General features: G+C 46.3%; 1 protein-coding gene across 1 annotated transcript in view; it reads left to right on the top strand.

Annotated features, from left to right (window-relative positions):
• RASSF3 (Ras association domain family member 3) overlaps nt 1-23,047 on the top strand; it is a 74,344-nt gene that overhangs the window by 9,525 nt on the left and 41,772 nt on the right. The window contains exon 2 of the mRNA XM_088522976.1: nt 5,417-5,541. Coding sequence (XP_088379102.1) covers nt 5,417-5,541 — 125 coding nt within the window. The remainder of the gene's footprint in view (nt 1-5,416; nt 5,542-23,047) is intronic.

Raw genomic sequence — 23,047 nt, 5'->3', positions numbered from 1 at the left:
TTATAAAAATTAAACTAAGCATATTTTAAATTGTCATGTCTGGGTTTGATTTTTATCTTATACAAAGCTTGTTGTTACACCTAACACATCTTTAAGAATGGGCAATTGTTGGTGCAGTTAGCTCCTTGTTCCATTTTAGTTTCTCAGTATGATTTTCTCTTTGTTCAAAATGATTCTGTTCTCTAGGTCAGTATTCAACATAAAGAGTAGGGTATCACATCCTGACTTTCATGGATTGGTATCAATAAAGCTGCAATTATTTAAATGACAGATAGATCATGGTTTAACATTTCCTGAGAAATCATTTATCTGCAATTATATTCCATTGATTTTTAGCTTCATTTTTAGAGCTTTACTACCGATAATGTTTTAAAGTCTGTTTTATAAGTAGTAAAATGTGTGAATACGTGAGATGTAGTGATGGATGAGAGTCTGAGAGTTTGTTGTTAACCCAAGATGCTAATCCAGTTTTTATTTGCGAGCTGTACGTAAGCAGAATGATGATTCCAAGTCTCGTGGATTCTCCAAGGGGGAACAGCCCCTAAGTTTCTGGGTGAAACCCTGCGCGATTCCTTCCCGCTGCCGCAGAGGGCTGGAGGAGCCGCGCGGCTGCCGCCTTCCCGCGTGCCGGGAGCGCGGTCGCCCTCGGAACCGCCGGCCGTGCGGGAGGGGGGACACGGTGGAAACACTGACACCGGGCTGGAACCTTCCGAACATGGCACTTGCACAGGGACCGCTTGCTTTTATCCAAGATCCTGAGCATGAATCCTGTGTAAGCAGCGAGCAGCACTGCTGCTGCTGGTCACTTGGCTTTGGAGCAGGTATTTCAGTACGGATTCTGCAGCCTCGCTTTGGCAGCAGCGCTTTGCCAGCCCTGCTTCCCTCGCTGTTTATATTCCGCTTGCCCACTAATATTTTCAAGTGGGCTGTGACAGCTGTGGGGAGCAGGGACCAAATGGGAGAGCTGCTGCTTTCCGGCAGGGCGCAGAGCCCCGCTGCAAGGAGCAGACACATCTGGCCACAGCCACCGGGCCGGCAGGGAGCCGCTTTGGAGAATGTGCAGCCGGCGCCTGGAGCTTTCGCTTCCTTCCCTTTTGCCAGGAAGCAAGTTAAGGTAGTTCTGTCATCTCTCCATGCCTTGGGAGAAGGGCAGCAGGCTCTCGTTGCCTTTGGTTTGGATGGTTGAAGCAGAGAGAAATGCTGCTTATCGGAAGACCTCAGCTAACGGAGTGGTGAGTGTGGATGGATACAGCTTTACAGGAGCTTGGGAGATGTGTACAAATTAAAATAGTAAGAGCTGATATCAGTGTGCTGTACAAATACAGCTGTCTTGCAGAAGAAACATTTCGGAGTGGAAATATCATCCTCTTCCTTTCTGTGACCTTAGGGCCGTGTGTCAATTAAGAATTAAAGTATTAAGCACCTTAGATGAGTTTTCCCAGAACGTTTTTCCCGGAAGCTTTGGAAGCTCGCTTTCCTTTGTGCGCTTACAGCAGTAGTCTCCCGTGTGGCACTGAGAGCCAAGCCCCAGGCTCTCAGGTAAAGCTGATTTTATGACTAGCTTCCCCGTGCAAGCAGTAGCAGGACCAAATCATGGACCCCCCGCAACATCCAGGCTTTTTCAAGTCATTGCGGCTGATGAGCAGTACAAACGCATGTGATGCAGCCTTGGCTTGGTGCTTCCCTTGTGCGTGAGCTGCTCCGGCACACGTCCATTTTTGCATTGCCATTTGAAAGTTAAATTTGCCCGGGCAGCGCAGAGCGGAGCGTGCACCTTGCCTGGGCAGGGAAGAAGCCCATGGAGGGATGGAGAGATTTGGCTCTGGAGCCTCTGCCGGCCTCCTGGTGACTCGGTGACGCTCCATTAGCAGGTCGGCTGCTCGGCGCGTCTGCCCCCCGCGCGGTTCCTCCCGGAGCAGAGCGGGGCTGGGAACGGCTGCTCACAGGCTATCGAGAAAAATCAGGGTGCAGGTGAAGAAAACCCAAGCATCAGGGAGGGGCTATTCACATACAATCAATGGGTTGCAGTCCTACAGGTCGCCCTCATGAAGACAGGGTATGAGCAGTCTCGCTTTCATCTGATTTTAAAATGTACTAAGAAGTTATTTTTTTTTGAGGACTCTGGTCAAGCCAATGTTACAGTAAAATATAAAGTAATGACATTTTAGATTGTGCCTCGGTAGCTGCCGACACAACTTTTAAAAGGTGGTATTTGTGTGTTTGATACATACATATTTACTTGGCATTAGCCAGTGATGCAGTAAATAAATATTACACATTCTATATGCATTCTTTTTGTAAATGGGTGTGCAAGACAGTCTTAGAATAAGGAAAATAGACCTGTTAGCTTTTCTAAATGTCATGAATGCTTTTATCAACCACATCTAGTAGCCCAGGTTTTTAAGTTTTAGGATTTGCAGGCCAGCATTCATTTCAGAGCACATCAGAGGAGCACGCCTGGCTCAGGTCACTTCCCAAGCCATCTGCCGTCTACCAAAACCGGGTGTGCAGAACAACAGAAATTATGGAACTCTTGTGCTTTTGGGGTAGCTCTGCTGAGGGGTCACCTAAAAAGGAGGGTGTTATTTTAAATCTGATGCTATCTGCATGTTCGTGAAACACCTCATGAATGGAATAAAACAGTAATTTTAAAAGCAAAATACATGTCTAAAGATTGTAATTGTTGCTCTAGAGAAAAAAAAAATTGCCATCCTCATTGGACTTACGTTCAGTATACTAAAATCTAGTTTCTGATCAAAAATGTTTCTGGAGTTTCAGAGATAAAGCTTTCACATTATTCTCAATTATGTCTATAATAGCTAGGAGGAAATTATGGGCTAGTCTTACAAATGACATTACAGACACACAAATTAAAATTAATATAAATGACAAACAGAATTGCATTGAGAGAAAATGTTTCCTAACTCAATTAGTAATCCTGTCTTTGAACACTGTTTAAGGAGCAGATTTTTCCTAACATTATTTATGAAAATGAATCTCTAGCATGGGTGCATTCTATGTATAGATGTTCACATTACCATAAAAAAAAAATAGTTGAATTAGTGAAGCCTTTTTTTTTCTCTTTCTTTCTTTCTTTCTTTCTTTCTTTCTTTCTTTCTTTCTTTCTTTCTTTCTTTCTTTCTTTCTTTCTTTCTTTCTTTCTTTCTTTCTTTCTTTCTTTCTTTCTTTCTTTCTTTCTTTCTTTCTTTCTTTCTTTCTTTCTTTCTTTTCTTTTTTTTCTTTTTTTTCTTTTTTTTTTTTGACAGATTTGTGCCTTTTGTCCGTTAAATCCTTCCCTCAACCATCCCCATTCCCTGTCACCTCCTCACAGGCCAGGAGACACCAGTAGCAACTGATTGTCCCGACAGTGCAGAGCAGCTGCCCGGTGGTCGAGTTGTGCCGGCCTTTCCCTGAGTGATTAGGTTGGGATTAGGTTAGGTAGGATTAGGAGGTCGCCCTCCTTTTCCCAACAGGTAATTTGCATAAAACTGATATGATCTTAAATATCTTCTGGGCAGTGCTGGATTAAAATAGGTCAAGTCTCAAGATTGCAGGGGATAGATGGAAAGATAGACAAGCAGTGCAGTCCCATAAGTATTTTTATAAGAAGCCAAGACAAAAAACTATTAAAAGATAGCTGAACTTGCAAAGAAAAGAACTCAGGAGTTAAGAAAAAACAAGAAACTCAAGTAATGCTTTAACTTGGCCTCTGCACGTGGGTTACCGTGTCACTGAGCTGCGTGCTCACATCCCGCGTTGCCCCGGGGCGCTGCGTTGCGTGCGCACGCCGTGTTTCACTCAGTACCACGGGAAAGGGATGAGGCTTCTCAACGTCAGCTTGCTGCGTCCCTTCCCGAGTACAAAACTGCTCTTTCCCCTACAAGGCCTCGCACAAATGCGAGTGTCCTTTTTCTTCTAGACCTCCTGGGAACCAAGCGAAGGGTCCAAAAGATGGTCCCTGCTGCCCGCACACGAAGCAGCGTCGCGGAGGAGGCTAAGACAGAAGCAGTCACCTATTTTGGGAGGCCTGTTGGGAAGAGCAAGGACTCTCTTTGTGAGACTGACGCAGTCAGTTGGGTTTAGACCCTCTGCGTGTCCTGGTTGCAGGATGCAGAATGCGGATCTGGGATAAACTGGCCCTGCTTGGTTGCAGGCTCAAAGAGTTTGGACAGGCGAGCTTTGGGTTGGCAGACTTTGTGCCACATAAAATGTATTTCACGTTGCATTAGTGTGAATATAGCATAATCGGGCACCCTAGAGCAGAGACGTGATTGCGTGCTTAGGCCTGATCCCACATCAAATTTTTGCTTTTGGATGACCTGGCTGTGCAAGGATTTCGAGGATTTTATAGTACAGATTAGTGGTCTAGTCCATAGCCAAGTGGGGTAGTGTTGTGGGAAAACCCCTGCTGTCTTGCCCCAAAACACTGTGCTGGAAAGTATTCGTTGTAAATGGGAACCGCAAAGAATTTATTCTTCAGGAACTGTAGTGGGACTCTAAGCCAACATGTAGAGAACGGGGGTTTTTCAAAGACTGACAAGGGAACAGAAAGCACATCCAGAATCCAAACGTTTGCTCCAGCCCAGGAAGCTGTACACCTTCTAAGAGAAAGGCATTTGCAAGAATAGTTTAGTTTGGCAAAATCAAGGCATTTCCTCCTAAATTCATTCTTGGAAATGGCCTTAGAAATGTTTTAGCTGAAATGTTCTAAAACAAACAGCATGACGCTCCCCAGCATGGAAACTTCAAGTACAAGCAGTTACGCTTTGGCAAAACTATAAACAATTTAAAACAGAGTCTAAAAATAGGAAGTCACATTCAAGGCTAGACAAAAGTGGGATAATGAACTCTACCCAGCTCTGTGGGAAACAGCATGTGCAGCAGCGCTTTGGAGCTGAACACCGGCTTGTTTTACAAACACCATTAAAGTGCTTCTTGTGTGTGAAATCAGAAAATGGAACAATATCCATGTAGATATTCTTAAGAGACCTCAAGTTTAACCCAGATGCAACCCTGTGGCAGTGGCTGGGCTTCTTACCTGTGTCCCCTCCGAGCGCAGCCCCTTTCGTGGCTACGTTGTGACAGCTCCAGCAGTAGCGCCCGGCGCGGACCCTTTGCTGAAAGTTGGTGCTGGGGCAGCTCTGCCCTGGCTAGAGAACAGGATCCCTGCGGCACAGCAAGGTGCCTGTGCTGTCCCCTGCACTCCGGCGTACCCACCTCTGGAATAAGTTGTAGCTACAGTTATAAATTGTAACGGTTATTTATCTGTGTTTCAGCCCTTCGATCATGAGGAGGGAGTAGTATCCTGGAGATCAGGCAGCAAATTGGCACGCGGCCCCCTCCTAAGGCTCTGCCTGCAGCAATTCCTTCTCTAACCGTCTCTTGTGCTTTGTTTCTGTCTGTGTGCGTGTCGCAGATTGCAAATACACCTGCCATGCCCACTGCCGGGACCTGGTGCACCTGGGCTGCCGGCGGAATGGGAAGTTAATGGACTGCCTGGCTGCCCGCGACGCCTTCGATGGAGCCAGCGGCCCCGGGCAGGTAACGGCGCGCGCTGCCCCTCGCTGCCGCTCCTCGGAGCGGGCCCTGCGCGCTCGCCCCGCTGCCTGGCAGGGGCGTCTCGCTTAGAGCAGGGCAGCAGAGCTGAATATTCACCCACCGCTCTCCTTGTGCAGGTAGGGTCAAGCTGTAGCCACTCGCTGCCAGCCGGGGCACTCTGGTTCCCCTCTTTTATTTTTTTCAGCTAAACTAGCTGGAAAGCAATCCCCCAAGGAAAAGTGAGCATTCTGCTGCTTTTTCAAGTACCTGTTATCATCCTTGAAAGTCCAGACAGATTTCAAGCATATGAAAAATTACAGCTGACTAGTAGAAACTTCCTCCGTGTCCTTGCTGAGGGCGCTCCCGGCAGGGCAGGACGTGCTGGGCAGCTGCAGCGCTGGTTTTCTAGGGGAGGTTCTTGCTCCAGCCACCCAAAGTGTCACTGAGGACGCGGTGTCTCTCTGGGTGCCCTGCGCTTGGGAATTGCCCAGATGCTGAAAGGGGGAGGGCTGGGGTAGGAGGGCACCACAACACAAGTTTTGGCAATAGGGGTGGCTACGAGCAAGAAGATACTGAAAGCGCAGAAAGAGAAAGCCACTAAAAGCTATTTACAGTCAAACAGGCATTATTGACAGTGCAAGAGCTCCCAGAAAGAGCCAGTATTCTCCTGGGAGAGAGCAGCTCTGAGCACTGAGCAAGGGAACTAGCTCTGGTGTTTGCCCCCCAGGGAAGCAGGGCTGCTGTGCATGTGTCTGCGTGCAGTCAGAGTGCCGCAAAGCAGCGCCGTTCTTTTCTACGGATTGCTTCCCGCTGGGAGAAGCTCCGGGCTGGCTGGTTGCTGTTGATGACAGTTGTTAGCGAAGCTCCGTTTTCCTCACTGTGCTCCCCGGTCCATGTGTGCCTGACCATTGACACAAGTAGGTTCAAGGGCTGCTTTCAGCTTTCATCATCCATGGATTTTGAAGCAAGCAACAATCATTTACATGTACAAAAGCTGAAATGCTCACACAGATACCACTGGATGCCACAGTGTTTGCTCTTGCTCTCCTGCTTACCTGCTCCTACCACCCTGCCCTTCTAGCACTTAGATTTCATTAGGCTAAAGTTACAATTTTTTAAAAACACTTTTAATATCTCTGAATGAAAAGAGCTTTTACGAGAGCTGTTACTTGTTATTGTTATTGAAATGTAACTCTTGGCTCAGCTGCTTTTTGAAAATCGCTTTTCTCTTCTGGGCTAAAATTTTCTGGAGCTGGTCTCAGTCTGAAGGAGATTTTTTATTTGTGTTTGAAGTTCTTATCTCCCTCTCCTCACATGCACAGCTGAGTAGGTGTTCAGGATGAGATAATCAAGGAGGTGGAGGCTGTGAAAAAGGCTGAATATTTCTCCTTTACAAAGTTATTCTCACGTTGCTATTCTGAACAGCTCTAGTGGCTGCAGCTCTGCTCTGCAGACCTGCTCCTACTGCACCCGGCTGCTTGCTAATGTAGCTGGAGCTACGTTTGGCACAGAGCAGCCCCCAGTGAAGAGCAGAGTGATGCGTGTTCCAGTGAAGGCAGCTGTTGCTGCTGCCACATCCCGGCTTGCAGCATCCCTCCTGTGCAAAAGCAGGGCACACGGCACCGGTCTCTTTGCTATGGTGGTAACTGCGTAGCTGCAGGCACTTGCCTTGCACGTGTCCACACAGAGGGTGGGGATTGCAAACGTGAAGGGCTTATGTAGAACTGCTGGAGCTTCATAACACTTATGGAGAGGAACATCTTGCTAACGGGCTTTAGTCCGAGGCTCCAGACACTTATTTTTTTCTACTGCGATAACCGTTTTGCTTTTGGGTCTAAAGTGTTTTGAAATCAAATGCTTACATGTGGGCAAAGCAGCCCCCGGGGGCAGCGATAGCGGCGCTCGCAGGGGCTGTGCTGGAGTCCTCGTGCCGCCCGCCGTGGGATTAGGTCTGTCCCTGTGAGGGGACGAGGCAGCTTCTACTCACACAGCTTCATCCGCAGCGGGTGCCGCTGCCTTAAGGGTAACGATAGACAAATGTTAACTCCGCAACACCTAGGACCACTTCACACTGGTCTGGCTGTGATCCAGGGGGTGTGAACTGCGCTTTGGACTGCCGTAATGACCTCGGGCTGCCTTCGTTGTAGCAGAGCTTGTTTCAGGATCTGGAATATAAACATGCTGTTTGACTCATTGGGACTTGAAAGCCCTGAAGTTTGAGCTCTTTTCTATATATGCATGCACATTTTTCATTATGAAAAAATCTTGGAAAATTCTATCATGGGTCTATGTTGAGAGAACAGCCGGACTGTGGAGGTCAATATTTGTAAATGAAGCTGTCACACTTTCCCATCTACTGCAAGTCCTTGGTGACAGAAGTGTACGGCTCAGGTGAAAAGGTATCCTGCTGATTCTGTAGCCTTAGATTTTTCCCTCCTGAAGAGGTTTCCTACAGAGATTAAGCAGGGGAAGGGATGGATGTAAAAGTTCTTTGTGATATTGCAGCAGAGCTCCTGGAAAGCTCTCAGAAAGTACAAGCCTCCCAAGCTCTTGATAACGTATAGAAGGGCATGGATGTCGCTAAAACCAGCCACATTTTTCTCATGATTACTTCAGAGTTCATGGACCTTCCCTGAAGAAGCCTGACAGTCTCACAGTGCAAGAAGGGAAACTTTGGGATCTGGATGAGCACTGGGTTTGTAATATAGATGTAATTACTAAAATTGGAAGTAATTTCAGCTCTTCCCAACCAGAGGTGAGGCAGTTTGACATCAAAATTAGAAGGACCCCATTTGGGGGAAAAAAAATGCCAATAGAGAACAAAATATCACCAGGGAGATGATTGCATCTCGTGAGTATTAACAGAAGCTACTGCAGTGCTGTTGATGGCCCTCCGTGTCAGCCTTGGTCGCAGCCCGCGCTCTGCACAGCGCGCGCGGGCTTTGCGGCTCGCGCATTCCACATCACTGCTAAACCAGACTGTGCTCAGTGGCAGGGGAAGGGAGAAGAGGAAACTGAGGGATGTTCATTTTGGCAGGCTGAACACGGTTTCCTTTTTGTCAGTGACTGGGAGTGATTATAAATCTGGAGCTGATTTCAGTTCCAGTTGAGTACGTTGCTCAGACGACTTTTAGAAAAACCCTCTTTGCATAGACAAAAGCCATGATGAATTGTATAGGCTGGAAACCAGTCATAAGCTTTCAAAAATATCTTAATAGGTATCCACAGTAATTCTCCTGTCAGCACCATCTGCAGCTGTCCTTCACGAGAGTATTACAGTTACACCTTCACTGGCCTAAAATCTTTTAATTATAGATGCATTGCAACTTCTACAACAGCCCCCATTACTATATCTGATATTTGGAGTTATTAACTTCCTAGCTGCCTGCCAGCTCTCTGGAGTAGGAAGCATGAAATGGTCTGGCAGATTTACTAGTATGGACTGGGTGAACTTGGGTCAGTGATTGCTGAGGAAGGAGCAACACGTGGCCCGTAGGGGTCATCCCAAAGAACCGTTTAAACAAGGAGAGGGTTTTTTTTCCCTCTCCTTGTGTATGTGTCTCCTTTTGTATATTACAAAACCGTATCTTTGACCTTACTTTTTTTTTTTTTCTTGAAAATGGTCTGCTTTCTCCAGGAAATAGCACCTTTTTTTCTGCAGATATTTTTTTTTCCTTTTGATAAAAATTTAAATATTTTACACAGACAATTGTAAAGCAAACTGGATTTTTCGTTTTCTTTCATGTGCATTTTCCACCAGGGGGCAGGGAATAATCTCTAACCAGCTTTAGCTTCAAAGGAGAACCTCGGTCTGGCTTTGATCATGTTCCTGTATCCTCTCTGTGGCCGCAGTTGCTTGAAGCCTTGAGCTCTGCCATAAAGTTATATGTTCCTTCTGCTGCCAGAGCAGCCCTTGCAGCCCCCAGCTGCCTTCCAACCGAACCTCTCAGCAAACCTGCAGAGAGCCAGTTACCACATGCTGGAGTCATCCCGACAGCCTCTTTCGAGCGGCAGGTCAGGGCTTTCCCATCTTGTGCCACAAAGCATGAACGAGAACCTTTTGCTGCAGTTACCGCGAGTTCAGGTGCCTTGGAATTGCCTCATTTTCCCGTGCGGCGTCTTTACTTAGCCCCAGCTGTTTCATCGTGGCCTGAGATTTCCAGGTGCCTGGCAGCTCCGGCAGAAGTTGCGCTTTGCTGACCCTCTGCAGGATACAGCAGCTCCTTACAGTCTCACTGCAGAGCGCACGTGTTGCGAGCCCGATGCATCCAGAAGGTTTAAGGAGGCGCAGCTGGGTCTGATGTCTCTGTGCTCCTCCGCAGGAAACTCTCCTCACGCACAGGGATTTTATTAAACATAGCCATCCTGGTGCACTCTTCCTATCAAGCTTTGATCTGCTCAAAGCCAAAGAAGGCTGGGTCAGGAACATGGTGCGTGGACCTGTATTATCCAAGTAATGTAACACTGCGAGTCATGGATTTAACAGAGCAAGCTTCAACTTATGGCACCTGATGGGAATTTTCAGGCCAATGATGCAATCAGAGTAAACACTGACACTCATGTTGTAACAGCATTATGGTTTTACAAAGGTATTTTAAAATGACACACTTCCGTAAGGAAATCTCTCTTTAAAACTTTTCATAAGATTTTTTTTTCCCTTTAGAGCACTCACATTATAATATACAGGCCTGACCTTTCCAGCAGTAAGGTAGCAAGTCCTCTGTTTAAAGAATACACTGTTGAAACCCAATGAAGATCAATTAGGAAGATCAATTACTGGTCGATTAGCAAGCAGATCAACGCCAGTCAAACAGCTCTGTCTTTCTAGTTACAGAAAAGAAGCAGGCAAGGTTTCCCATTACAGGAAAATACTGCTATTAGAGCAGCAGAGCATTTCAAATACACTTTTGATTTTTTAAGTCACGTGTTTTCATACTCAAGTCATCCGTGCAGTCCCCGGAGAGCACAACACACAGTGCTCCCCTAATCCAGCTTCAACCTGAAAGACTCTCAGTGGTCATTAGAGTCTAAGATCAATGTTATTTTTCCTCCATTTAGTTCTAATACTGACTCTACTCACCGTGACCATTTTCCCACAGTCCCTTCCAGTTTGTGCTCTCAAGGTTGTGCTGTGTATTTCGTATAAAATGTTAACTGTATCTTTTTTAATTCTTTTTTTATTGGGGCACTTTTTCTTCACAGTATCTCAGCAGGCCCAGCAGAGCAGAGATGATCACGTTAGAAATTAAATACCAGGAATAGGGAACTGTGTGTCCTGTGAGTTCCAGGTGCTTCTCTGCTATGCAAAATTCATTGCCTGGGCTTGCTGGAGAAAAAAGAAGAGTTCCAGGGGAAGCAATGCCCTGAAGTGTTCAGCCATGTGTGCTGTGCACGTTATCCAGGGCGGCATTTGCTGCACGGCAGTGCGAGGGGTGGCCAGCCCTGCCCGAGCGGGGAGGGCTGGCAACGAGCCGGCATCCTCAGGGTTGGGTTCGTGATAGTTTGGAGCAAGGAGATCAGAGGGCAGTTTCGTTATTTTATTCAGGGCGGATTTTCAAGGTGCATATCAGGACAGCAGTCGCTAGACAATTGTTTTTGACGGGGTGTGTGTGGGCAATTGGTTCTTGGCTGCCTGCATAAAAATGTGCGTTAAAATCCTTCAAGAGAGGTAATTTGCCATTATATGTCATACACTACATGACTGTACCTGCAAATTGCCCAGTTGCTTGGTGATAAACCACTAACGATCATAGTGTCTTCAGTGCCTTAGTGAACTGAGGACAAATATTTTGACTTTCAAAGCATGCAAACAAATGGGTACTGGGTTGGGGAACTGGGAAATGTGGCATCAGAGCCAGTCCCTGCAAGTCTCTGCTCTGTGCATTCCCAGCACTGCCTCTTCCCAAAAGTCCATGCGAGGTCAGACAAACAGCTAAATTCCCCTTCCATGAGGAGATGGGTAGGCTGGTGAGCAGGGTGGCAGTCCCTTTCCTTCCTCCCTTCACAGGCTGCTCGAGGTTTCCTTTTACACCCATAAAATACCTTGACCAGAATGGAGCTACCCGCAGCCGGGGCAGGGCTGTCTGCTCACCCACAGCGGTAACTGGGTTCCAAGTGCCACGAGGGCTCACAGAGATGTTTGCTGTCACAGCCCTTCTCGCGGTGCCTTCATGAGACTGATTCTGTTTTCATTTGGGTGTTCGGACAGGAGGCTGGCCTGAAATAGTGCCTGCAGGCTACCCCTTGTAGGCCTGCTCTAAGCAAATAAGAAGGTGCCAGGCAGAGTTGATTTAAAAAAAGAAGATTGTTGTGAAAGTCGTCTCCCATTTTCTCATGCAGATTTGCTGAAATCCTCTTGGAGCTTCACGCAGCTTTTTCTTTCGAGGGTATCAGGCTGCTTTTGTGGGCGACAGTGTTGGCGGCTGCTGGACGTGTGGCGGGAAGGGCCTGCTGCTGCCTCTGGGCTGCAGGAAGGGCCCGATGCGAAACCCGCCCTGCTGGGAAGGAGGGCCGGGAGCGGGTTTGGGGTGTTTCTAGTGATCACATTGCTAGGTGAGAGAGGAAAATGTTTATTCCTGTTCTTTGATCCAACTAGTTTGCCAACCATCAGTGCCGCAGACAGGTAGGAATAGAGCCCTGTGTTCTTCCGTTTATCACAGAGGAGTGAGAAACCTCCTTTCCCAAAAGGAATCAAACGAGGGGAGCATTTCTGCTTGCTGGCTCACGGCTTCCTCCAGCTAGGACACTGCCTAGGAGCTCCCTTCTCAGCTTTCCCCTGGTGTCCTGCTCTTAGTCTTTGTCCCGATGGCCTCCCAGGAGTCCTGCTCCTCATGTGCGCTCCTTGCCAGACTGTGGATAGAGGAGTCCTCCTGTTTCTGTAAACTCTGTTTCTCACAGTCTTTGTGTGTGCACTGGGTGGTGGGGGGCCTGTTCTTCCAATGATCTTGATCTATAGTGAAACTCTGTTCTTGTATGTACTCTGCTGTCAGTCTGCTCTGCGGGAAATTTGATTAAGGAGACACCTATTTCTTGTTTACACTACAGATAATGCGTATGAATGTATGCAGTCAGTACATCCAGCTATGCAGTTAGTGTTAATGCTTCAGCGTATTTATTAGGAGGAAGGAAACTGTCCCCATTTACTGTGTCACTTGGAAGCCCTGGCGATGAGGTCGTACAATAGCAGACTTCTGGGGAGTGGTCCTTTTTCTCACCCAAAGCCTAAAGAAATATCCCTGGGCCAGAAAGTACTGGATCCTCACAGCAACTGTGAGAGCTCAGGCCACAAGCACTTTGCCACGTTGCATTCTCTGCCTTTATGTGGCCTTTTGTAAGCCTCCCTTCCTACAAGCTTTTTAGGTTTGATTTGTTCTAAAAATGATACACTGGTGATCAGCTATTCATCTTTTATTTCACTCAGTGTTCATTTCACAAATGATAAAATAACCCTTTCAAAAATGAGGTAAAGACCCTTCACCACTTTATTGAGGATAGACATGTTATGGTTGTGATCTTTAGCATGAGATTTTTGATCCAGAGGTTGGTTTCCCCTTGATAGCCTTTCAGCTTTGACCCTCAGATTTCTGCGACTCCCATTTCTTTTGTATCTACTTCTGTTCTGTTGTGCTGACAAAAGAAAATCAGCTAACATAGGATAAAAAAGGGGAAGAAATTATGTGTGAGTGGGTATGACATACTTAACAAGTAAAATAGTAATTGGTTGAAGCATCTCTTTCATTAGGCACATCTTCTGCATATTGTCTCTGCACACGTTTCATGTATAATCTCCAGACATTCCTCATCTGGGATCATGAGGAGAAACCTAGATGAGTGTTTTCCTTCGTGTATATATGGGCAGCTATTTCCATCACACTTCCCATCTTGATACAGATCTGGACCACCTGCAAAGTTGGGAGTTGGTAGGTTCCTCATGTGAAGTGGGGATAAGGAGGCATGTCATTTTTCCTGTAAAATGTTACAGCATCCTGCATTTTCCATTAACTTCTCTATTCTCTGGCCCTGTTTTTAATTAAGGGGCCTGCTCTAAGGGTGATTTTTGGAACAGCTGCTGGCCTGGAAGGCTCTGGAGTGCTGCGGCTTGCAGGTGGACAGTGTCCTGAGAAGCTAAATGCAGTGGGGGTCCCCTCTGCCTGCCTTGCTAATCCCAAGAGTCCCCTCAGAGAAAATGCAAACGTCTTCATCTTCCCTGTGCCTGGGAGAGGAAACACTGATGATGGGAGCCCGAGAGATCCTCTAGCAGATGTCTAGTCCCACAAGCCAGGGGGGCTGTGGATGCCCATTTGAGATATTTTGCCTCCTGCTATGCTGCAGTGAGTCCAGTGAGCCACAGCCACCTGCTTTGCCTAAACCCAGTCCCATGGGTCTCAATCTCTTTCTCTGTCAGTGCTTGCAAGTGTGTAGGTAGCCCCTTCAACCCCTTGGAAGGCTTTGGCCTCTCTGACAGGGCATGTGTTTACAAAAAGATAAGATACATATGGTCAGTGATTACCTTGCTTTAAAATCTGAAATGGGAACGAAGTGCTGAGGCAGGATGGGGAGCAGCCTGGGGCTGGCCCTCACCTAGGTGGCTGCAGGGTACACGTATGTCACAGAATCACAGAATGGTCAAGGTTGGAAGGGACCTCTAGAGATCATCTAGTCCAACCCCCCTGCTCCAGCAGGGACACCTGATTTGTTCCTACTCCTTGACCACTTCTCTGTCCTCTTGATTGCACTAAGCTGTGGCATCACACTGACCTTATCAGGCCCCTCTGCAACATTTTTATCAGGGGAGGAAGACTTGTGTGCAGCGAGGCCGCCTGCTGCGTTTGCATTTCCCATGGCGTGTTTGGAGATGGGCTACTCCATGCACATGCTCCTCTGAGATTCCACACTGTCCTCTTCCCTCTTCTTCCTTTTGCCAACCCAATTAGTATTTTCCTTTGTGGTAACCTTGGAGGGAGGTTTCTTTATCTGCATATATGACTAATCAGAAAGGTCTTATGATAATTAAAAAGCAATTTGTTGGAGGTAGGAATTAGAGCATGAAACTGGGAGTGAGGAAGCCGGACTTGCAGTCCTTGCTCTACTAACAAGTGATTAGATATGGCCTTCAACAAGTCAATTTGGACGCAGTTTTCAGATACACTGATTTAATTTTTAGCGTCATCCCTCCTGCTTTCCTTTCTTCCTTTTCAAGGGAGAGGAAAGTGCTTGTGTAATACAAACCTGATATTTCATTCTACCTCAAAAATGTCACGATTTCAGGAGTCAGAAATAACTGGAGTTTTTGGAAATGGTAGCATTGTGGCTAATGCTGTTTGCCTATTGACTGCATGGAGGATGCAAACTATTATGGGCAGGTAAGGGTTCCGGGTGGCATGGCTATGCATCAATAGCAAGTAGGTTAGAGTCTGAAAACTTTATTTTTCTTCTTCTCTCCCTCTGTCTCCCTTCCTGCACTCTGGACCAGCCCATGGCGACCCCACTCTTCAGGATGAAGACCACCACAGTAGCTTATACAACGAAAAAGGAAATGCAGAGGCAAACAGAGCCAGCCAGACTGGAGTTTTGTAACAACACATCCAGTTTCCCCATCAGTCTGTAAATACTTGTGAACTACTCTTTTTTTTTCAGTCCTCAGCTGATATTTTCCTTAGACCGAGGTTGCTGGCGAGTCAGCACAGTTTGTCCCGGAGTCTTCCTGGAGCTGGGGACAGGAATGACCTCTGCCTTTGGCACCAGAAGGAGACGGTAGGAGGCATGGGGCGCTGCGGCCGGGAACGCAGCCCCAGGCTCCTGCAAGTTCCAGATTAGTGTTGGCAACTGCCCATAATATTGCGGACTGTGGCGGCATTTCATAGGCCAGTGCTCCATATTGTGTCGAAGCAAAGTGCGTAAGAGCAGCATTTCCTGGTCATTCCACACTCTTCCTCACACTTTCATTTCTTTTGAGTCACCTGTGGTTTTTGGCTGCAATTAAGAAGGAAAAAAAAATCTCTGGCACTTTTGCTGTAGTCAGATTTGGCAGTTTTCATTTCAGCTACTTCCAGCAATTATCTCTATGTCACAGATATGCCCTCAGTGCCCATTTGAGGAAAATCGTCCACCTTTCTGGTGTTTTAATTAGGAAATGGATTCTTCAGGAAATTGCTTTTCTCCAGGAGCACCTCTTTGCGAATGCTCTTTTGGCTGCATGCAAAACTTAAGAATATGCAGATCTGAAAATAATTCCTATAGGTGACCTGCGGAATCTGCTGGTAAGGATACCGGAGAACGGTCACTGCCATCCGCCCGCTCCGCTTTGGCAGCCAAGCCTGCTCGGCCCAGACGCAGCTGTGCCACTGTGGCAGATCTCAGCCTAGTGTATTAAAAAGAGGGGAAAAGCGTATCAAAGTGAGCTCCCGTTGATCCCAGTGTGCTACGATCCCAGTGTGCTACGCGTTCAACTGAGGCGGCTGGGCAGCTGCTTCGCCAACAGCTGAGGCGTCTTTGCAGGGGCAGCGGGAACCTCTGGGATGGGCGGATCGGATTCCTCGCTCAGGGCAGGGATGGGTCCTCGTGCCAGACATTAAGCTCCAGTCGTGTTGTTGGGTGCCGAATCTCAACACGGTGAAGAAAGTCAGAGATGTTTTCATGAGCCTGGAGAGGCCCTTTTTAAATGTCAGTTACAGAAACAAAAACATGCTGAAAGAAAGCACTCAAATGTAGGGGAAAAAAAGCTATATTTAGCTCTTTTAAAAATTGCCTGGGGCTGTTGTAAAAGAAACGGCTGGGGCAATCTAAGTTCTTTGGGTTTCACCTGTTGCGGTGTTTCTTAAGCCTAGGAATATCCATAAAATAAGTAACCAAGCAGTAAAACCTTCCCCAAAAGAGGTGTAAACAAAGTCAATTCGCTCGCTAAAGCAGCTCTTGCTGAACTGCAAACTGACCTTGAAGGGTGCCGATTTGCTGTAATTTGAGCCAGCTGCTCCAGCACAATTAAAAGCCTTCAGATCTCAGCAGAGTTTCCTTCCTCTGATTATAACTTATATGCTGTGGTGAAGCACAGAGGTAAACAGCTAGTTAGCGTGAACTTGTGCATCTGTGTCATTTAATGGTGCAGCTCATACAAACACATTTCCATCTGAAGTGAGGGCTGGCTTTCAAGTAGAAAATGTCATCTGTGCTTTGCCGTGAGCGCTGGGGCCGGGGCCTGCACCATGGCTGCAGTTAGATGCATCTGCTTCACTTCTGTGGGTGCTCTTCCCCTCCAGGTTCTCCTGGGGACATAACATTTTCTGTGATTTTTAAAGGCGTTCCCATCCAATACAAGGCATTCTAGGAAGGCAGTGCTGAAATGCAAACTCTTCCTTTGTAAAGGCCTCGTTCCTCTGTATAACTTAAACCCATGGGATTTCTCGAACAGTGGTATGTAAATAGTGCTTCTCTGGAGTGAGTCTGTGACCATGTTTGCAGAAAAGGGATTGGATAACGATTACAAGTGAATTTTTTAAAAATCCCTTTGGATTTCCTTAGTTTACAAGTAAGTTTTAATTCAGTTTCCAGAAGCCAGCAGTTTGTACCTCTGTAAAGGTTTAGGAGAAATCAATCTTCGGTTGTGACATCAGCGTTTGCACATTATGGTGGTGGGAAAACACCAGAGCTATTCCGCTCTGTGTAGGGTCTCCAGGAGATGTTTGCTGCATGAGGGTCTCGGCTGTGGCACAGGCAGGTGTGTGGAGGCCACCTTGGGTTCAAACAGGCAGTCACAAAGCAGGGCCTTTTCATTAGTGAAAAAAATAAAACCAAGCAGCATGATGGACACTGCGCGTGGGCCCAACCTGGGGCTCTGCCTTCTCCACCATGGCACGAGCAGCCGTGGAGGGCAGCGAAGGCTCCTCCTGGGCTCCCCAGTGTCCTTCTTCCACCTGGGCCACAAAGGGGCCCCTGCTGCAGGGAAATGTTGTTTTCTCCCTCTGGCCATTTTCCTTTTCCAAGCGTCGCTGGGGCTGAGTGGTAAAGCGCGGGCAGAGGAGCAGGAAAAGCAGGAAAGCAGGAAGCCGGGTCAGTGCGGGCCGGGCCCTGCTGCGCTTCCCGCTAGTGTCAGCCACGGGCTTCCTCCTGCCCTCTTCCCTGGGGATCCCAAGCCAGGAAGCTGATCTGGAAGCGCCCAAATTATGGATTCAAGATGCCTTGTACATCGTTCCACGGTTTGAGAAGAAATGAAAAACACCACCATATTTTTCTTGTTTTCTCTTTTCTAGTTCTCCGGTATCTTCACAACTCTAATACATACGTATTCTTCAGCTGTCTTTTCATGTGATCTACCTGTCCTACAATCATCCTTTTTATTTTTTTTCCTAAATCTTTCCTAAGAATTGTAGTACTGCATCCCCACTTTCCTAGATGTGTGCTGTTTCTCCAGCCAGCAACCCATCCGGTCATTTTGATCTATGATTCCCTGAAACTCTGGATAGAAAAATCAGGTTTTCCTGTCAGAAAATGTTCCCTTTCTCCTGGGGGTTTCTTTGTGACTCTCTGAGGTAATTTATGTTGCATTAGCGCGGGGCAGCGCGGCCCAACGCGGAGCCGCCCTGAGGCAGCTCGGGGCTGGCTGGCAGCGCGCGACGCGGCCCTGTCGCACCGCGGGTGACGGGGGTTGGACGGGTGCACAAGCTTCTAGCAACACATTTTGAGGCCTGTTGGCCTCTCAGACTCTACTACCTCCGTGGGATGCCTGTGTTCACCTGCAGTTGTCTGGTTTCCTTACTAGGATGTCCTAAACCCGCGTGGAGAGTCTCCAGGGAGTTTCTACTAGATATCTACTACTACCTCTCTGAGGTAGTACTACTACTACTAGATATCACTACTATATATCACAAGTAGGCAATTATTAGGAAACAGAGCAAAAATGACCTCCCCTGCGTATCTGACGTGAGAATTCCTTGTTCTTTGCGTGGGAAATAACACTGCGGACTCAATTGCTGATGAGAGGGCCCCTTCCCCCACCAATTTACTGGTGTTAGGACAGATGCCAGAAATCGGATTGCAGCTACAGTGCATTAGGGCTCACATTTTCCTGGTATTCACAAGCACGCTGAGCTTCCACAGTTGTGGTTTCTATAGTTAAAACAGAAGGTCCTAGTTAATTTTACTGCCCCAAGTGTTTTTTTCATACTGTTAGCAATTGGGAAGAGAATTAAAAGTAGGAGAATGTCTGTTTTCTGTACCCTTTATTATAGAATATTTCCTTAGGATTGTATTTGCTCTGCCACGCATCCTGATAGGGCCTGGTGCTTACAGGGAGTTAGGTGACTGTGCTCCTTAGACCTCTAAGCTTTCTTTATGTCAGTCTTTGCTTATGGTTGAGTTTGACCGTTCCCATCAGTGGGAGGATGAGCTGGGGCTCTCGAACTGCGCCTGGCTGCTGACAGCCTTGTGGGCTGACGTTGCGAGGACTGGCAGCAGTATAAGCTAAAAAGGGCATTGCCGAGGGGAGCAGATTTCCAGATGTAATAATGCTGCTTCCAGCTTTGGGCTCCATGTCACTAATATTGGCACATGTACTGATCTCTCTGTGCCGCAGAGACCCAGCCGTTGAAAAGAGAGTGAGGAGCGTGGCAAAGCTCGCTCAGTATGTTTGCACAGCCCCCTGGAACTCTCTTGGAAAACATACGACAGGCATATGAAATATTTGTTCATAATTTTTATTGTAAAATCTACCTTATTAGTATTGGTGACAAAAATGTATCTGCTTAATAATTCTGTTTATGGTCAACAGGATTGAAATAAAGAAACATGACTAGCAAATGTCTCAGTTATAGAGAGCGCTTAAGCCTAATTGGAATGCAAATACATTTTTTGAGAAAGTATTAAATGAGGAAGAAAGCACATGTGCTTGGCAAAGGCTTGCTTTCTGAGCTTTATCCAAATCCTGCCAAAGCCAATGGGATCGTCCAGCTGGTCCCAGGGGATCTGGGATGAGGGCAGGATGTTGCGGTGGCAGGCAGCGCCCTTCCCATGTGCCAAGGCGGATTTCCTGGCAACGTCTGCAGAGTGCAAAGATATTCCCAGGTGAGAGGAGCATTTGCAGCCGGGCACTGGCAGTCTTGGGCCACACTGATAGCCTGGATCCAATGGCATGCCAATCTTTTGGGGGTAAAAAGGCTTATTTCTTGAACATTCTGGGAAGCTGTCAAATCTCAACTAGAGAGGATGGTAATTTCAATACTGTTAAGGGGGGCACAGCTGGATCTTTCTCACTTTAGGCTGGAATCAAGACAATGTTCCCAGTCCTCAAAGCTCTGCACATGTTTAAAGTTATGGGTAGCTCGGCAGATTTCAGTGAGACTGTGCACGTGGTAGGTGGCCACATTTAGCAGCATCGTAAAAAAGGGGACAAGCACAATCTCCTCTTTCTGCCCTCTTTTTAATGTCTGTTCAAGGTAATGCAGCCTGATGGCTCTGGGCACAGCCCCAAAATGGGGACAGTGGAAGTGAGCTTGTCCTATAAGCTTGTGTTCAACTACTTTGATACATCAAGACTGTGTGGGACTGCAAGTGTGTGAATATGTGAGTAACAAAGAGATTACACAGATCACTTCTAGTTTGCAGCTACCCCTTTTTGTTTTTGGAAAATTCTGAATAAAAGAGCTGAGGAGCCTTAGGGCTTGAGCAGAAGTACGAATTTTAGGAGCTAGAGAAGGATTTAAGGCTGTCTAGGGTTGTATCTGTCACATCAAGGACATGTCCCCATCACGTTTTTTCACCAGGAAATGGAGAGGCTCGGGAGCGGCCTCCTGTTTGTTTTCAGCCTGCACTCATATGTCTGTGTGGTTGGAGTGACCTTGTTTGAATTAACAAGTCACTGAGTATGAATCAAAGTGTAATTGTCACTGCTGGCAATGCTACTAAGCAGACCTGAGCTATTAATTCAAGACAAATGGAAGAAATGAGTAAACAAAAAGTTTACTGGTCTAACAAAACTACAGGCCTGAGTGGCCTGTTCTGTGTTGGGTGTATTTCAGATTTATTGCTTTGCTTTGATCATCTGAAATTACCACTTTTCAGCTGGAATGTAGAAAAACTGAAAACACACAGCCCCAACATTATTGATTCTGGTTTTAAAGGGGTATCCTGTCACAAACTCTGTATTTCCTCCTCTGCAATTTGCCTTTTGGGTTCTGTTTGCTATGCAAACATAATTTGCATCAGGAACATCATAGAAAAAAAATATTTCATTGTAAAATGTTACAAGCAAGCCAAATGCAAAGCACTACTAGATATGAACATCTGCTAGTTGCACTCTGGGGCATGTTCTGAGAGGTAGTATGTCCATATGGGCTAATCACAGGTAAAACTAGGTGCATAGTTAAGCCCCTATGGGATTGGTGCCAGTACCCTGGAAGATGTGTCAGAGGTGCAAAATGAGATCGAAGGTTCCAGCATCCAGCCCCAGGGCCATCTGCTTCTCCCCAGTGCCGGCAACACGCATTCCCATTTCAAAGGCTAACAGGGTTTGAAAATATTTAAAATTTAGGCATATGTTTAGTTCCTTATTATCCTTGTGGCTAAAAAGATGGAATGAGATTCTCTCAAGATCTCTGTGCTACTGTTTTCACTTAAGTGGAAACTGAGTTTTATGTTACAGCTCTCTGCAACCCTGTGCCATATTTTGCTTTTAGCTTTCGTGCTCCTTCCATGCGGTGCTTTTGATGCACTCGGGTGAATACGTGGGTAAAAGACTAAGCCTGGGGTGCAGAACTGATCATCATGGGCCGGGCACTGCTACTAGCCCGGTGACCGTTTGGTAAATGGCCATTTTAATGAGCTCTCTGAGTTTCTGTGTCAGAGGGCTGAGGGCACGTTTCAGAAGCATGTAAACACCATGCAGTTGCTGATGGGATTAATGTAAACTCTATAGGATGTTTTATCAGTTGTCTGTGTGTTTAGTCTGGAGAAGAGAAGAATGGGGGAACAATAAGGCTCCTCAGATACCTGGAAGGGTGCTATAAAGAGCAGCAATCAGCTCTGTTAATACAGTTAGACAAATGAAGCCAGACCCTGTGAAGCAGGGGAGCTTTATTAAGTTCGATACCTAGTTCTAAATGTTATTTCAGTTATAGTAGCTGAAAGACCCAATCCTTACCAGATTAATCAATTTATTCACACTTGTTTTGCCATCTGAGTTCATCCTTAATTTTCACTTTTCTGGACGCTGAACCTGCTGTTTCCTTTCTCTGAAGTGAGTCTCCAAAACCACAAAGTAATGTAAAGCCAAATCTTAGCTGGGAACGTAAGAATGATTTTTTAATATTGTTTTTCCTCCCTGTATAGCAGTAGCTGAACATTGCATGGTTCCTCTTTGCCTGGGATTGCCTTTTATTAAGATTTTATTAATGAGGTTTTTTTTCCTTCTTTGAATCACAGAGGGCCCATTACTATTTTTGGTTGTATTACTTGAGTTACTGCTTGTAATTGGCTTGGGCAGGCTATAGTTTAAAAATATTCTGAAATTATATTTCTGTGTCATCAAGGTTTAAAAAACAAGAAAGTTTCTTCTCATTTTCCTCACAGGTGCATTAGAAGAATGACTTGCTATTTGAATTTAGTTGCTCTTTTAAAAAATGTATCCCCTCTTCTTGCCAGTTGCCTGTGTGATCATATGGTAACTGGTAGCCAGCAGAACTCCTCACTGGATTGAATTTTTATATATATTATAGATGACTGATTGAGAGCCTGACAGTGCTTGTGTTTGGTTTTAAATCTTTCCCTTGGGCCACATTTATTTTGGCACTGAAATTCATTATTTTTACCTAATGCTTCATTCATTCTGCAGAAGAAATAGTCTGCTCTCAGAACGTACAGTATTTCCTTTAGAACATACGGTATTAACTTAAGTTTGAGATGTGGCTCTGTTTTCACTACGCAGTGTTGTTTTTTTCACTAATTAAGAGGCTTGTCAGATCGGATCAGAAACAATCCCAGTTTGGTAGTCTCAAGATGTGATGCAGTACCTAATAAGCAAATGAAAAGCCACGGACAGATCTTACTTAGGTAAGATTAAGAAAGCTATCTAAGAAGAAGGAAAAGTACTTGAGGACGGAGACCTTAAAAAATATGCTGAGAGGACCAGTAAAATCCATTAAAGGTCTAATCCATTACCCTGAAGTGTAATCCACACATTAGTGTATTAGAGAGCCCTCCTTCCTGCATCCCGGAGCCCCTTGCAGCCTCACACCAACCTAGCCCTGATATAATGTGAAAGAAGAGTAATCATGGACAGATGGAAGCTGGGAGGGAATGTCCAAGGGGGAGTTATTTTTCCTTTTAAAGCTTCTTGAAATTTTAGCGGGTACATGATACTCACTGTAATGGAGTCTGTGTTTAGAGCGGGCAGGTAGTGGTGTCTCAAGTGACAACATATGGCTGTGCTTTACAGGGAAAATCTGTACTTGTGGGTGCTGTCATAAATAAAATATAGGCCTGATAAATAAGCAGATTTTATCTGAACTTCATTAAGTTGGAT

This window comes from Tinamus guttatus, unplaced genomic scaffold (assembly GCF_059628265.1).
Source record: "Tinamus guttatus ecotype Peru unplaced genomic scaffold, ASM5962826v1 Tinamus_guttatus_pri_ptg000171l, whole genome shotgun sequence".
Taxonomy (NCBI): Eukaryota; Metazoa; Chordata; class Aves; order Tinamiformes; family Tinamidae; genus Tinamus; species Tinamus guttatus.
The sequence above is the reverse complement of the archived record's forward strand: the minus strand, read 5'-3'. Positions and strand labels throughout refer to the sequence as shown.